The 14,971-nt window shown below is 28.2% G+C and overlaps 9 protein-coding genes across 9 annotated transcripts; 5 read left to right on the forward strand and 4 right to left on the reverse strand.

Annotated features, from left to right (window-relative positions):
* Nucleotides 1-239: 239 nt before the first annotated feature.
* On the forward strand, nt 240-1,682 carry BN7_2268 (cleavage polyadenylation factor subunit PFS2; the record flags this gene model as incomplete). The annotated part of the gene is made up of 1 exon (XM_011277079.1): nt 240-1,682. The coding sequence occupies one exon, from the start codon at nt 240-242 to the stop codon at nt 1,680-1,682; it is 1,443 nt and encodes a 480-aa protein (XP_011275381.1).
* Nucleotides 1,683-1,897: 215 nt separating this feature from the next.
* On the reverse strand, nt 1,898-2,956 carry PFK27 (6-phosphofructo-2-kinase; the record flags this gene model as incomplete). Its single annotated transcript, XM_011277080.1, has 1 exon — nt 1,898-2,956. One exon carries the CDS (start codon nt 2,954-2,956, stop codon nt 1,898-1,900), a length of 1,059 nt encoding a protein of 352 aa, XP_011275382.1.
* A 1,085-nt stretch (nt 2,957-4,041) lies between these two features.
* On the reverse strand, nt 4,042-4,981 carry BN7_2270 (uncharacterized protein; the record flags this gene model as incomplete). The annotated part of the gene is made up of 2 exons (XM_011277081.1): nt 4,042-4,871; nt 4,975-4,981. 2 exons carry the CDS (start codon nt 4,979-4,981, stop codon nt 4,042-4,044), a joined length of 837 nt encoding a protein of 278 aa, XP_011275383.1.
* A 171-nt stretch (nt 4,982-5,152) lies between these two features.
* TRM10 (tRNA (guanine(9)-N(1))-methyltransferase) lies at nt 5,153-6,220 on the forward strand (the record flags this gene model as incomplete). Its single annotated transcript, XM_011277082.1, has 1 exon — nt 5,153-6,220. The coding sequence occupies one exon, from the start codon at nt 5,153-5,155 to the stop codon at nt 6,218-6,220; it is 1,068 nt and encodes a 355-aa protein (XP_011275384.1).
* A 257-nt stretch (nt 6,221-6,477) lies between these two features.
* RFC4 (replication factor C subunit 4) lies at nt 6,478-7,452 on the forward strand (the record flags this gene model as incomplete). The annotated part of the gene is made up of 1 exon (XM_011277083.1): nt 6,478-7,452. The coding sequence occupies one exon, from the start codon at nt 6,478-6,480 to the stop codon at nt 7,450-7,452; it is 975 nt and encodes a 324-aa protein (XP_011275385.1).
* Nucleotides 7,453-7,741: 289 nt separating this feature from the next.
* Nucleotides 7,742-9,463, forward strand: VPS52 (Vps52p; the record flags this gene model as incomplete). The annotated part of the gene is made up of 1 exon (XM_011277084.1): nt 7,742-9,463. One exon carries the CDS (start codon nt 7,742-7,744, stop codon nt 9,461-9,463), a length of 1,722 nt encoding a protein of 573 aa, XP_011275386.1.
* A 210-nt stretch (nt 9,464-9,673) lies between these two features.
* Nucleotides 9,674-11,776, forward strand: HMI1 (ATP-dependent 3'-5' DNA helicase; the record flags this gene model as incomplete). The annotated part of the gene is made up of 1 exon (XM_011277085.1): nt 9,674-11,776. The coding sequence occupies one exon, from the start codon at nt 9,674-9,676 to the stop codon at nt 11,774-11,776; it is 2,103 nt and encodes a 700-aa protein (XP_011275387.1).
* A 16-nt stretch (nt 11,777-11,792) lies between these two features.
* POP3 (Pop3p) lies at nt 11,793-12,455 on the reverse strand (the record flags this gene model as incomplete). The annotated part of the gene is made up of 1 exon (XM_011277086.1): nt 11,793-12,455. The coding sequence occupies one exon, from the start codon at nt 12,453-12,455 to the stop codon at nt 11,793-11,795; it is 663 nt and encodes a 220-aa protein (XP_011275388.1).
* Nucleotides 12,456-12,682: 227 nt separating this feature from the next.
* Nucleotides 12,683-14,725, reverse strand: SCY1 (Scy1p; the record flags this gene model as incomplete). The annotated part of the gene is made up of 1 exon (XM_011277087.1): nt 12,683-14,725. One exon carries the CDS (start codon nt 14,723-14,725, stop codon nt 12,683-12,685), a length of 2,043 nt encoding a protein of 680 aa, XP_011275389.1.
* Nucleotides 14,726-14,971: the final 246 nt, after the last annotated feature.

Consider the following 14,971-nt stretch of genomic DNA (forward strand, 5'->3'; position numbering starts at 1 on the left):
TATAACACTAATGTCACGTTTGTTATTTATTTTTTTGAAATTTTGTAGTTTTTTGTAAAATTAATTTTGTATGAGTTTATTATGATGTTGCGCTGAACGAAAATTCAAATCTCGCACTGAAAAATTAAAATTGATACCCATAATAATGAACTTAAATAACCAAAACAAAGTCATTAAAATCTCTTTCCATCAACTTTCAAACTCATTGATCATTCAATTATAATACAATAATAGTTTCAATGGAACGCACACCATACTACACACAAAGTCTTGAGACACAACTAGCCTCCCAACAAAAAAGATCCACAGCACATCGTCGTATAATAGATCATGGTGCACCATATGGACGTTGGTCAATATATAAAAAATTAGGTCACAAGAGACAATTAAGAGGTGAAATACGTCCTGAAGCTTCATATACAGTGGATTTATTACCTAGTGTTGCTTATTCTGCTAGGGAAAATGTTATTGATACACCAACAAAATTTGTTCATTTAAGTAGTAATAAGGCAAAGCATGCAATTCATAGTATTAAATGGACCCCTGAGGGGAGAAGATTATTAGTTGCTAGTCATAGTGGTGAATTTACATTATGGAATGGTATGACTTTTAATTTTGAAACAATTATGCAAGCTCATGATACTGCAGTATTATGTTTAAATTATAGTCATAATGATGATTGGTTATTAAGTGGTGATCAAGATGGGGTTTTAAAATTTTGGCAATCAAATTTTAATAATGTTAATATTATAAATGCTCATGATGATGCTATTCGTGATGTTGTATTTGCTCCAGGAGATGGGAAATTTGTTACTGCAAGTGATGATTCAAGTTTAAAAATTTGGAATTTTAGTAATGGACAAGAAGAACGTGTTTTAAAAGGTCATAATTGGGATGTTAAATGTGCTGATTGGCATAGTTCCCTTGGGTTGATTGTTAGTGGGTCTAAGGATAATTTAATTAAATTATGGGATCCAAGATCTGGTACACCAGTTACAACATTACATGGATTTAAACATACTATAACAAAGACAAAATTTCAACCTTTTACAGATTCTTATTTATTATCATCAATCTCTAGAGATCGTTCAATGAGAATATTTGATTTAAGAACAATGAAGGATGTTTTCATTTATAGATCAGAAGTTGATTTAAGTTCATTAGCATGGAATCCAATACATAGAAATATGATTACCACAGGAGGATATGATGGATCAATGAATCATTATAATTTAACAGATACAACACCAGAATTATCTCAATTAGAAACAATAAAACCATATCATACAATTCCATATGCTCATGAAAAGGCTATTCATTCATTAGAATATCATCCTTTAGGTCATATTTTAACTTCTGCCGGGGCTGATAGATCTGCAAGATTTTGGTGTAGAGGACGTCCAAATGATCCAAATGCATTTAATGATCCACCTTATTCAAATGATAAAGTTGGTGCATGGTATTTTGCAATAAATAATTCAGTTAATGCCGTGGTTCCTGCAAATGAAAATGTTGGTAATAAATCTCAACAACAACAACAAAATAATAGAGATGATTATAGATATAATTTACCTGGTTTGGATAATGGTAATGATTTTGGTTATACAAGTCGTTCAGGACGTGGTGAAAGAAATGGTGGTGGTGATAGAGGTGGTTATAATTTACCAGGGTTGGGATATTAAGTATCTACGTATGATTTTTTATAAAACCCCAAATATAAATTCTATATTTCTATAATATATAAATGTAAAACCAAATAAAAAATAACTTAATAAATATAATAAAACCCGAACTAAAATAAAACCTTCTCTCTATAGTAATATATACTCTTTTTCTTTTTTTTCTTTTTTCTGAACATAAACTTGGAATATAAACATAAAAATCAATCAACCAATGATTAATTTCCATAAACCAAATTCATATATTTTTCCCCAAAATTTTCATAATAATCATTCATAAACTTCATAATCAACTTTAATATTTCATCTTCATCTTCATTTAAATAATTTTCTTCACCATCAATTTCAATTTTTTTACCAACATCTTTAAATTGGATATATAATCCACCATTTTGTAACATTTCTTCTTTTGTAATTTCTTCAAAAGCATCACGATATCTTTGAGCTCTATCCATAAAATCTTTTAAAGCTTTTTCATAACCCATTGTAATATAATCTGGATTTGTTGTTTTTTTTTTAGCATTAAATTCCCAACATTTTGGATCATCACATTTAATTTCTAAAACCATTGTATTAATTTGAATATTTGAATTTGATTCTTTATAATATTTTTTTTTATCATTTATAGTATTAAAAATATAATCACGACGATCTTTTGTTGAATTTGTTGCATCCAAGATACCAACATCTAAATTATCACAAAATAATGAATTTAATAAATGATCTAATGAGATTTGTGCATATGTATCTCTTTGCTTTTTAGCTTTTGGATTATTAAAATCAAAAAAATTTGCATTTTGTTTCCCAATTGATAATTTTCTTCTTATAAAACCTGCATTGAATGTATCAATATGATAATAAGGTTTTAAATAATTTATAAGATTTGAAGTTATTGTTGATTTCCCTGAAGCAGGTAAACCAACTAATATAATACACCATTTTTGTGTAATTACTTCTTCATTTGTTGGAGTTGTTGTTGGAGCAAAGTCCCTTGTTTGTTTATCTTCAACATTTAAAGTATCGGATGATTTATTACCGTTATGACCAAAAGATATATGTAAAGCTTCAGTCAGTGAAGATAAAGTTGGTGAAACTATTGGTTTATATGATGATGATGGTTGGAAGTTATGTGTAGAGATAGTGGTTGCCACTGAAGAAGAACTTGAATTTCTTGAAAAAGTTGATGAAGTTGTTGAATCATTTGATTTTAATCTTTGTAATGGGAATTTTTCATTTAAACTTGTCGGTAGTGGTATTTCTGACATTTTGTAGTCCATCTATATTATGTTCTTATGTTGTTTAATGACTGTGTTTTAGTTCCTTGGAACGATAATGATTGTAATACTTGTATGAAAGTATGTTAAGAATTCAAATCTAAAAGATACCACAAGATATTTAAAACGTTGCAATTCAAATCTTATGATGGATAATTATAAATTTATGATACTTATGATACGGTACGCGACACAGCACAGCACCACTTTTCAAAAAATCTCGTGGTTTTACTTTTTTTTTTCCTTTTTCCGTACACTTCTTCCCGGATCTTTCAACTTGGTTTTTCCGTGTCTGTGATTTTAGTGGTTGGATTCGGATTCCTTGTAAGTTGAATTTGTGCGTTTCTGCCTGTTCTGCAACCAATCTGAGCTGATGAGGATGGGCTTTGTCAACGTTTGGTGTTAAGTTCAGAGACAAAGGAAATGGAAAGAAAAAGAATGGAAAAAACGATTTATTTATATTTAAATAAACACGATCGTGTAATTATCCATTTATTAATTTGTAAACAATCAATTTTGCCACTCAACAATAAAACAAAAAGTCCCCTCTTCACAGTTAGTCTAGTTTTTATCAGCTTTTTGATGTAAAACGTTGATTATCATTACGTAAGTTTTATTTTTATTTTTCGTGTTTTTTTCGCTTCTCCTCTTACGATTACTGTATTTGGACAATTTAAAACTTTTGAAACCAAAGAAATTACGAAATTTTACATCGTTTACATCCTGGATTATGTCATTGCTTACGAACTTACGCCTCCTGTTTAAAAAATTGGTGCACCACTTGATCATAGTTTATTTAATTATTTATTGATCCGATAAGGCCAGGGCCCAGGACTATCTGAAGCTTAAATCAGTTTAAAGTTAACTTGTGAATCGTGATAATTAATCCGATTAACCGATAAACATTTAAATTTCCTTTGTTTAATTAGACCCTTTAATGGCGCTTGAAAGTTGAGTTTCAGTAAAAGATTGATCTACTAGTACTAGTACTTATACATAGTACGCTGGATTAGATCATTATATCAAATTAAATATCATTAAAGTCGTTACATATGTCATTACTAGTTAGCTAGTCGATAAGCATAGTCTTATCTTTCCATCATTTCTTTGATGAAACGTTTATAATCCTTAATTTCCTTTTCTTGTTTCTTAATAATTTCATCTTTATCTATACTATTTTGAACAGGGGTTGAAGAATTCTTTATCAATTGAATCAATTCTTGTGGTGTATTTGAAACAGGACCATCATTTCCATCTTGTTTATATTCCTTCTTTAATAAATCACCAAGATATTCCCATTGTTTTAATATTTGTTCAAATTCTTGTTGTTTTAATTGAAATCTTGATTTATCTAATTCATAATTTTTAGTTAAATCTTCATATAAATTTTCAAGAAATCTATAATTTTTTTCAATAAATTTTAATTTTAATTCACTATTTTCCACTAATTCCATATTTAATTTTGTTAATGAATCTAATGAACGTTTATTATCATTATTATAATTTGATATATTAACTTCTGTACCACTTATTTTTTGTAATGTTTTGATACTTTTGATTAAATTTTCATTAGCCATTAATGATAATCCATCATCAACATTTCCATACTTTGATCTTGATGGTATAGTTCTATCAAACTTTTTAAAATTTAAATTAGTATTACCACCACCATTTACCGCTGACTTAATAGATGTATTACCGCCCTGTTGGATTTCAATTGGTTTTGTATGATTTTTATTTACTGGTGGTGGCTTTATATCACCAAATACCAGTGATTCAATAGATCTATCAGGTAAAATATATTCTTTATCCAATATTTGTGAGGCTGGTTCTTCTTGATGATTATGATGTTGATGATCCGATTCAATACCTGAATCATCTAATTCTGTATCGTCCAATGATAAATCAAATGTCTTTTCTGTTATGGAAATACAATCATTGTCCCTTGTTGTGTTGTTGAACATCTTGAACAAATCATCAGTTGAAGTTGAAGTTGAAGTTGGTTTCCTTCTTTTGTTTACTTTTCATTCTTTTGTTGATGTTTTTGATCTGAATTCCTTTTGACTTTCTCATCGCATCCGAACACCAATGTTCTTGATGATTTTGATCACGAAAATTTTTGACACCAATATTAAATCAATTATACCGATGCATAAAAGATCTAAAGCAAATCATCATTTTATCTCCCTGTGTACAAAGATGACTGAAGAAATCAAAGAGACCCCTCAATTGGATCAACAATCACAACCAAAAGTTGAAGAACCAACCATTACAAAGGATGAACCATCAGAACCATCAGAATCAAGAGATGAATCACCAATTTTAGCTACTGATTTTGAAGATTTAAATAATTTACCAGATACAAAACCTGAATTAATGTCAAAATCTCAATGGAAAAAATTACAAAGAAAGAAAAAATTTCAAGAAACTAAAAAAGAATATACAAAAATTAGAAAAGAAAAGAAAAAACAAAATAATGCTGCAAGAAGAGAAGAAATTAAATCATATATTGAACGTAATGAAAAAATTCCAGATCATTTAATTAAAAAGAGACCAAGAAAACCAACTGAACAAACCAAAATTGATACTAAAATAATTATAGATTGTTCTTTTGATCATTTAATGAATGATAAAGAAAAAATCTCTCTAAGTTCACAAATTACAAGAGCTTATTCTGCAAATAGATTTTCACCAAATACAGTGGATTTACAAGTTTCATCATTTGGTGGTTGGTTAAAGAAAAGATTTGAAGTTGATATGAAATCTTCTGCATATCAAAATTGGACTCATATGAAATTTAATGAAGATCCTTTTGCAATAGATGATAAAGAAACAACAATTTATTTATCAGCAGATTCTGATGAAACTTTAGAAGAATTAAAACCAAATCATACATATATAATTGGAGGTATTGTGGATAAAGGTCGTTATAAATATTTATGTAGAGATAAAGCACAAAAATTAGGATTAAAATGTCAAAAATTACCAATTGATCAATATATAAATTTATTTGGTAGACAAGTTTTAACTACTACTCATGTTGTGGAATTAATGTTGGAATGGTTTAATACTGGGAAAGATTGGAAAGCTGCTTTTGAAAAAATCTTACCAAGTAGGAAATTATTGGGTGATAAAGAGGATGAAGGTGAAGATGAAGATGAAGTTAGTGAAGTTGCAAGTGTTGAAGGTGTTGAAGATGAACCAAAAGAAGAACTAAAAAAAGATGTTGAAGAAGAATCAAAAGAAGAAAAAGAAGAAGCCAAATAGATTGTAAATAGCATGTATTAATAAGAATAAAGATATATTTATACAAATGATACCTAGTATTTTGTCAAATAATTATAAAATTTTACTTATGCTCATATGTCCCCTAACAATTCTGCTTATATAATCTCTAGAAATCAAAATTCGCGCTCGCGTTTGGAAGTTTTAATTTCACGCGTAGTCTTTAATATTATGGAAAATACCTTTGATCGAGGGTATAATTGATTGTTTGCTTGACTGATATAAGATACATAATTACAATGTCCAATGCACTAAAGTTAGAACTACCATGGGTAGAAAAATATCGTCCATCAAAATTAGAAGATGTTACAGGTAATGAAGAAACAATATCAAGATTAAAATTAATTTCACAAGATGGTAATATGCCTCATTTAATCATATCTGGTTTACCAGGGATAGGTAAAACCACATCGATACATTGTCTTGCACATGAATTATTAGGGGATGCTTATTCAAATGCTGTTTTAGAATTGAATGCTTCAGATGATCGTGGTATTGATGTTGTTAGAAATAAAATTAAACAATTTGCACAGAAAAAAGTTAGTTTACCACAAGGTAGACATAAAATTATTATTTTGGATGAAGCTGATTCAATGACCCCTGGGGCTCAACAAGCTTTAAGAAGAACTATGGAAATTTATTCAAATACAACAAGATTTGCATTTGCTTGTAATGTATCAAATAAAATTATTGAACCTTTACAATCTCGTTGTGCAATTTTACGTTATACAAAATTAAGTGATGAAGAAGTATTGAAAAGATTATTAGATATTATAAAATTTGAAAAAGTTGAATATTCAAATGATGGATTAGAAGCTTTAATTTTCACTGCAGAAGGTGATATGAGACAAGCTATAAATAATTTACAAAGTACCGTTGCAGGGTTTGGATTTGTTAATGGAGAAAATGTTTTCAAAATTGTCGATTCTCCTCATCCATTAATCATCAAGAAAATGATTTTAGAAGTTGTACAAAATAAAGATATTGATAAAAGTTTATTTTATTTAAATGGTCTTTGGGAAAAGGGTTATTCAGCTATTGATATTGCATCAACTAGTTTTAAAGTTGTTAAGAATTTGTATGAAATTGATGAAAGTGATAGATTAGAAATAATGAAGGAAATTGGTATTACACATATGAGAGTTTTAGAAGGTGTTGGATCTTATTTACAATTGAATGCTTTAATTGCAAGAATTGCAAGTTTGAAATATTGAATGTGTATATAATAATAAACCCCTAAAATAAAAAAATAATTGCATTGATTGAAAATCCGTATAGTTTGAATCCTCTGATTGTTCAATTTTGTATGAAACTTTTAATTTTTTGGTGAAAAGTTTGGAAATTTGTACTTACTTATATACTTTTCTACAATTTCCGGTCTCTTGAAATCCATTTCCGGTCTTCGATCAAAATGTTGTTTAACGATGTTTTGAAATAACAAGAAAGAAATTGAACAACAATTCCATTGAAAAGAAGGTCAAAAGTTTGCCATTAAAGAGGAAAATGGCATCTGTGGAGAATGGTAACAGGATATCAAGAAGGTCTATTTCGAAAAATCCACCGGCTGGTACGGAACAATCCACAAAAGATCCATTCCAAACGTTGAAATCAATATTGGGCTCAAATGAATATGAATTGGAAGTTGATCAAGATAAAGGATGGGAACAATTGGATCAATTGAATGAATATGATGGTACTTCATTGGAAGAAATACGGTTTTTATCAACAACTAATAACTTAGAGACCGATCATTCAGAAGAATTGGATAGAATCTTACAATTTAAATCCACTGTGGAATTATTTAATAAAATTATAACACCATTAAGTGATTATCTTATAGATTTTAATAAAAAATTAATGGAATTATCAAAAGAATTAGAAAGTTTAAAATCAAAATCTGTTAATTTATCGAAAAATTTATCAACTCGTCAAATTTTAGAAAATAAATATACTCCAATAGTTTCAGATTTAATTATTCCACCTGATGTTATAAGATCAATATATAATGGTGAAATTAATCAATCTTGGTGTGAAAATTTACAATTTTTACAAGAAAAGACTGAAATTTATAATAAATATAAAGAACAATGTCCAAATTTAAAATCTTTGGAATCATTAACAAAGACACTTGATTTATTATATATTAAGGCAATTGAACGTATCAAAAATTTCATGGTTTCTCAAATAAAATCTTTGAGAACTATTGGAACACCATCACAAGTTATTCAAGATCAATTAATCCGTTGTCGTGATATTTATCCTTTTTTACAAAACAGACAACCTTCATTAGCATTAGAAATTAGACAAGCATATGTTTATACAATGAAATGGTATTATCATACACATTTCCAAAGATATTTACAATCATTACATAGATTAACACCTGTAATTGTGGATAAAGATTCATTAATTGGGGGAACTCAATCATTATTTAAGAAAAGTTCAATTATTGATTATTCATTAGGGAAAAGAGCTGATATTATAAAAGCTGAAGATCCAACTGTTATGCCTGCACAAATTGCTGAATTCAATCAACTGAAATTTCATATGGAGACTGGGTTTAGATCTTTTAATTTGGCAATTATTGATAATGGTAGTGTTGAATATTTATTTTTAATGGAATTTTTCCAAATGAGTGGTGATGTTAATGGAATTTTTGAACAAATTTTCTCTACAACTTTCCAACTTGGTGTTAATTATACCAAGGAACTTGTAACATCAACATATGATATATTTGGTGTCTTAATATTGATTAGATTAACTCAAGGTTTAATTTTTGAATTACAAAGAAGACGTATCCCTGTGATTGAAGATTATTTAAATTTACAATTAATTACACTATGGCCAAAATTTCAAAACTTAGTGGATTTAAATTGTGAAAATATGAAAAGATCAAGTTCCAAAAGTTCAAGTATCACTGGAATAAAATCAAATGTTTCTCATCCATTAACTTTACAATTTACAAATTTATTAACTGGTTTCTTAAAATTGACTCCACCTGAACAACAATCTACTCAAGAACCATTATATCAAAGTGTTCAAAGAATAAGGAATGATTATGAATCTACATTAACTAAAATGTCCAAAAACCTAAAACAAAATGAATTATTCTTGTATAATAATTATTCTTATGTTTGGGGTATATTAAGTGAATGTGAAGGTTCTTTAGCTACAAGTGAAACTGAACATTTCAAACTCTTGGTGGAAGCTTATAAACCAAAATAATTTGATGATCTATGAAGTATTTAAAATGAAAGATTTTGTAGATAATTACTTATAATTCCAGCTTTCTATTGTGATGACTAAGCACCGTATATAAATTTGAATTTGACCTGTCATAAAAATTCAAAATATCAAATCAAACAAAATTTAAATTGGAATCAAAACATCAACAACCTTTGATTTGACCTTCCACTGTTTTAAATCAATCATGTCATGTCAGAGTCACCGCCTATAATTCCACTAGAAGGATTATCACTTTCAAATCATCCTGAAACAGCACAGGATAACGATTTTGTCGATTATGAAAACTATCAAGAAGATTTAAATAATATAGAATTTGAACATTTTGAGCAATTACAAGAAGATCAGTTACAGGATCATGAAATTCAAGTAACTAAATCACAATTGGATGTGATTACTAGTCCCATTGACCCAGGTACAACTTTACAAGTCATTGCTGGTCCTGGTTCTGGTAAAACTACTACATTAGTTTATAAGATTGCTTATATGATTGGGACATTAAAGATTCAACCTTCAGAGATTTTGGTACTTTCAATGACAAATAAAGCTGTTGAAACATTGAAACAACAAGTTGATGCCATTTTAGGAACTGGTGTTGGTGATAAAGTTGATATAACTACATTTCATGGATTTTCTCATAGATTAGTCTTGGAAAATAATGAATCTAAAGGATTGGGTACTGATATACAAATTATTGAAGAATCAGGTTGGAGAACTTTAGTTGCGATGGTTGATGGAAAAATTACCAAGCCAATATTGACAAGATTATTGGAAAAAATCAAATTAAAGGGGATAGAAGATAATGATGTAAAAATGTTAATCAAGAGGTACAAGATTAAAGTTGATTCATTGAAAGAAGTATTGGATACATTAGAATCATCAAACGTTTTGGTTCATTCTGATATATTGAGAGGAGCAAAACAATTGATTAAAGATGGAATAGTACAATTAAATTATAAAACAGTTATTGTGGATGAATTCCAAGATGTATACCCTGAACTATATCAATTAATTGAATTGGTTGGTAAATCACCACATTTAGTTACAGCTGGTGATCCAGATCAATCAATTTATAGTTTCCTTGGTTCAAATTTAGATGTTCATAAATCTTTACAAAAATTAAAACCAATAAATAAATTATATTTACAAGAAACTTTTAGATCAACTCCAGAAATCATACATGCTTCTGATACTTTATTAGGTAAAGAGGTTCCATCCATTGCTTTAAAAGAAATGGGTGGTATAAAACCTATGGCTAGATTATTTGATGATGAAAATGAACAATTCGAATGGATTGCATCTGAGATATTTAGACTTATAAATGATAGTGAAGGTATAATAGAACCAAATGATATTACAATATTGGGGAGAACTAATAATGAATTAAATAAAATTCAGAAAACATTAAATTTACATGGAATTATGGATATGAAATTAACTTCAAATCCTCCTTGGTTAACTAATAATTTATTTCATTTGGTTGATTATCTAAGAGTATTAGCAGCACCTGAAGAATCTAAATTTCCAATAATGTGTACCCTTAATCTTTTACCTGGTGTGGGGAAAGTTGCTATAAGAAATTGTGTCCAGGGAGCTATTGAAGAAGATGTGACATTATGGGAATATTTGAAAAAAACAAATAGAGATGGAACTTTAAATAAGAAAATAATGCCTTATGTTCAAGAAATTGAAAAAGCTAGATTTGAAATAGATTTTGATAATCCTGAATCTATATTTAAGACTGTGATACAATTAGCTCATGATTTAGGACTTTTGAAATTGATTTCCAAGAGTGTAACAACAAAAGCTGATAAAGAACAAATTATCAATCAATTACAAGAATTTTATGAAAATTTAAAGATCTCTAATAATAATAAGGCAACAGATATTTCATTGACTCAACATTTTTTGAAAAATTATTTACATGTTTTACCAATTTCTAAAAATATCAAATCAGTTAAATTGAGTACAGTTCATTCTGCAAAAGGTCTTGAATTCCCAATTGTTTTCTTATTAGGTTCACCATTAGCAGATTTTTTCAGAGCCGAAGATAAAAAATTAACATATGTTGCAATGACAAGAGCCCAAAGCTTATTATACGTTAATAGATTGAAAACAGATCCAATGAGTGAACATAATTTTAAAGCAAAATTCAAAGAAGATGTCTTTTCAAGAACAAGGCCTGATATTAAAGGTTCATTCATTAAAGGATATGCTAAAGAATTCAATAGAACAATACCAACTACAACAGTAAGATCCATTCATACTTTAACTAGGCTCATGAAGAGACTTTAAAATGTTATTATATTATTTATTTTTTACCAACTTTATTATTCTTATTTTTATCCTTCTTTGGAGCTATTGTAGCTGTAGTTTCTAATAATTTAATATTTGGTTTAACAAATCTAATATTTTCCAACCATGGAACTTCAACATTTGGTACATCATCTAATAATTTTATGAATGCATTTGGTAAGAATTCAGTCTTTGATAATCCAATAATACCATTTTTTTTACCCAATACTTTTTCAATTTTTTCAATACTACCTTTGGGTAGTTGAACTAATTTAACTTTATTATGTTCTGAAGATGCTGTATAACTTAGCACTGGGAATTGAGATGTTATCAAAGAAGGTTGAATATCAGCTTTACAAACTAATACATATGATATGATTTGTTTTTGGGGTTTGCCCTGTGCTTGAGATTCTAATTTTTGTACTGTACTATTAAAACCAAGTGTTATATGATCTAAAATTTCTGGTTTTTCAAGTGTGAATTTATTATTTGATTTTGATGATGTTGATTTCAATGATTCATATTTACCTATATCTTCTAATATATGTATTAAGAAATCTAATATTTGTGATTGTATTGATGGTTCTATTCTTGGGAATTGTGCTTGAGTGAAAGGATTGTCTAATAATGGTTTGAAGACTTGTTTTTTCTTTTTTTCAACAGCTTTGATGGAATTCATTTTTAGTTGATAACCTTCTGGTAAGATAAGAGTAAAGACCAATAAATATCAAAGATACCTATTCAATTTAAAATTCTTCTAATTTACTGTTTTGATCTCATCTCTAAGTATATTTTTTTTGTTATATAGGACCGGAAATGGAAATTTCACATGATTTTCACATGACATCAGTTTCAACTTCCGACTACATGTATTACTTCAATTAGAATATTTCTATCATTTATTAATTATATTAGACTTATATCATAATTCGACTTCTGGTTATTGTTATTGTTATTATTAATACTTGATGAGCGATTCATACTATTATTTCTAACAGGTTGGATCGGTTGAGAGGAAAACCCAGGTGGGAAATTATTTGAAACACCATTTGTATTAATTGTTGATGATAATGAAGCATTATTAAAACCTGGTGATGATTTATTTGATCTATTTGATGGTTGTAAGACACCAAACCCACCAATCTTGTTTTGTTCACCTGACCAATCTATAGTTGATTGGGGTTGTAAAGTTGTTGTTTGTACAGGTGGTGAAGTTGGTTGTAAAGTTGGTGTAACGTTTCTTGTTGATGGTGCTGAAACAAAATCATCAAAATCATCATTATAATCTTGACTTAATGATGGTGTTGCTCTTAAATTTTGTACAGCTTTTGGAACATTTTGTGAATTTGATCCGAAATTTAAATTAGTTTTTTGATTTGGTTTACTTGGTCTTAGAGTTAATGGTTCAGTTTTTAGTTTTGGTTTAATAACTGGTGTGGAATTATTTATGACTGGTGTGGACATTGCTTGTTGAATGGTTGTTGTTGATAATGGAGCATCTCTTAGACCAACATGTGCTGGTGCCTGTGTAGTTTCCTCTTTCCCATATAATAAATGTCTAAATTTTTCTGTATCATCTTCATCAGCAGGTGGTTTACTACCTTCTAAAGCTCTTAATTTCTCCATATGTTTAGTTTGAATGGTTTTAGTAATATCATTAATCACGTTATTATAATCTTGATAAGATTTAGGATTTAGAGTTGATGATATGGATAATAACCATAATGGAGGAATGATATGTTCCACAATTTGTTCTTCATCCAAAATAGTAGCAGATGTTTTATAAACATTCAAAACAGCTTCAAGAATTTTCACTTCTCTAGTTTTCATAGATCTTAAAAGAGGTAATAATGTTTCATTAACTGTGAATTTATCAATACCTTTTTTTTCAATCAATAATACAAATGAATCAATAGCTTTAACTTTAACAGTTAATGAAGTTGTCTTGGAAAAAATTCCACATATTTTGGGGAAGATATTATTTTTAATTGTTGGGAAATCAATAGATTCTAACATGATATCAGTTCTTTCTAATGCTTTTGTTTGTATTTGGAAATTACTCTTTAGATCTAATACTTTATCAGTAAGTCTTAATAACAATTTTTTAAATTCATCATTTTTAACTTTTTGTTGTAGTATACTCAGATTTTCAAGCATAACTATTTGAGCTTCAGGTAATGATAATAACTTATCATCATATAGAGTTAAATAGACTTTATCATGGAATGTTAATTGTGATAAAGTATTACCAATCAATAATATTATGGTTAATGTTATTTGAATCAATGGCAGAACTTTTTTACCTAATAAATCTAACAAGATTGGTAATATTTTCTTTTGAAGGATTGTAGTTGGGAATAATGGTAATAAATTAACTAATGATTTTAAGAAAATTGCCTTTTCATCATCAGATTTTGTTGGGAATTCATCTAAAAAGATCATAGTCTTGACTAATGGATTATTAAAATAACCACTTTCAATAAATTCTTTAATTGATAATCTTTGATTTGGATATCTTGTTAATAATTGTGGTAATACTTGAAATAAAGTTTCTGGAACATTTTTGAAAACTGTTTTGGGGTTATTTTGTCTAAGTCTATTTTCAAATTTTTCATAATCTTCTTTATAATAAGTAGTTGAATTATCACAACTAACAACAGTTTTTTCACCTTTTGTATATAAATAATAAATAAAACAACCTAATGAATAGATATCACTTGAAGGATATATATTATTTTCATAAACAACTTCAGGTGCAGTATAATTTAAATTAATATTAACAAAAGTTGGCATTCTTGGATCATATTGCGGGATGAAAAATTCTTCAGACTCAACAGGTTGAATGTGACCAAACCCACTTAATTTCCAATCTGAATTCTCATTGATGAAAATAGCACTAGGTTGAATTGAAAGATGGATATATTTTGCCGTGGAATGTAAAAACTCCATAGCATTTGATATTTGTAATAAACCTTTCTATATACTAACATCATCTAATTCTGAAGGGACTGAGTTTAAACAGGCAGTAACATATTCAGTAGCAAATATAAAATTTGCCTTATGATCTTCAAGAGGTTCAATCAAAGTTAATATATTTGGATGTCTAAATTTTGCCAAATTTGATACTTGATTTCTTAATACCTCGTAAGCTTCTGAAACAATTTGTTTATCACCTTTTCTAATGATGTTATTCTT

This window comes from Wickerhamomyces ciferrii, contig 00051 (genome assembly GCF_000313485.1).
Source record: "Wickerhamomyces ciferrii WGS project CAIF00000000 data, strain NRRL Y-1031 F-60-10, contig 00051, whole genome shotgun sequence".
NCBI lineage: Eukaryota > Fungi > Ascomycota > Saccharomycetes > Phaffomycetales > Wickerhamomycetaceae > Hansenula > Hansenula ciferrii.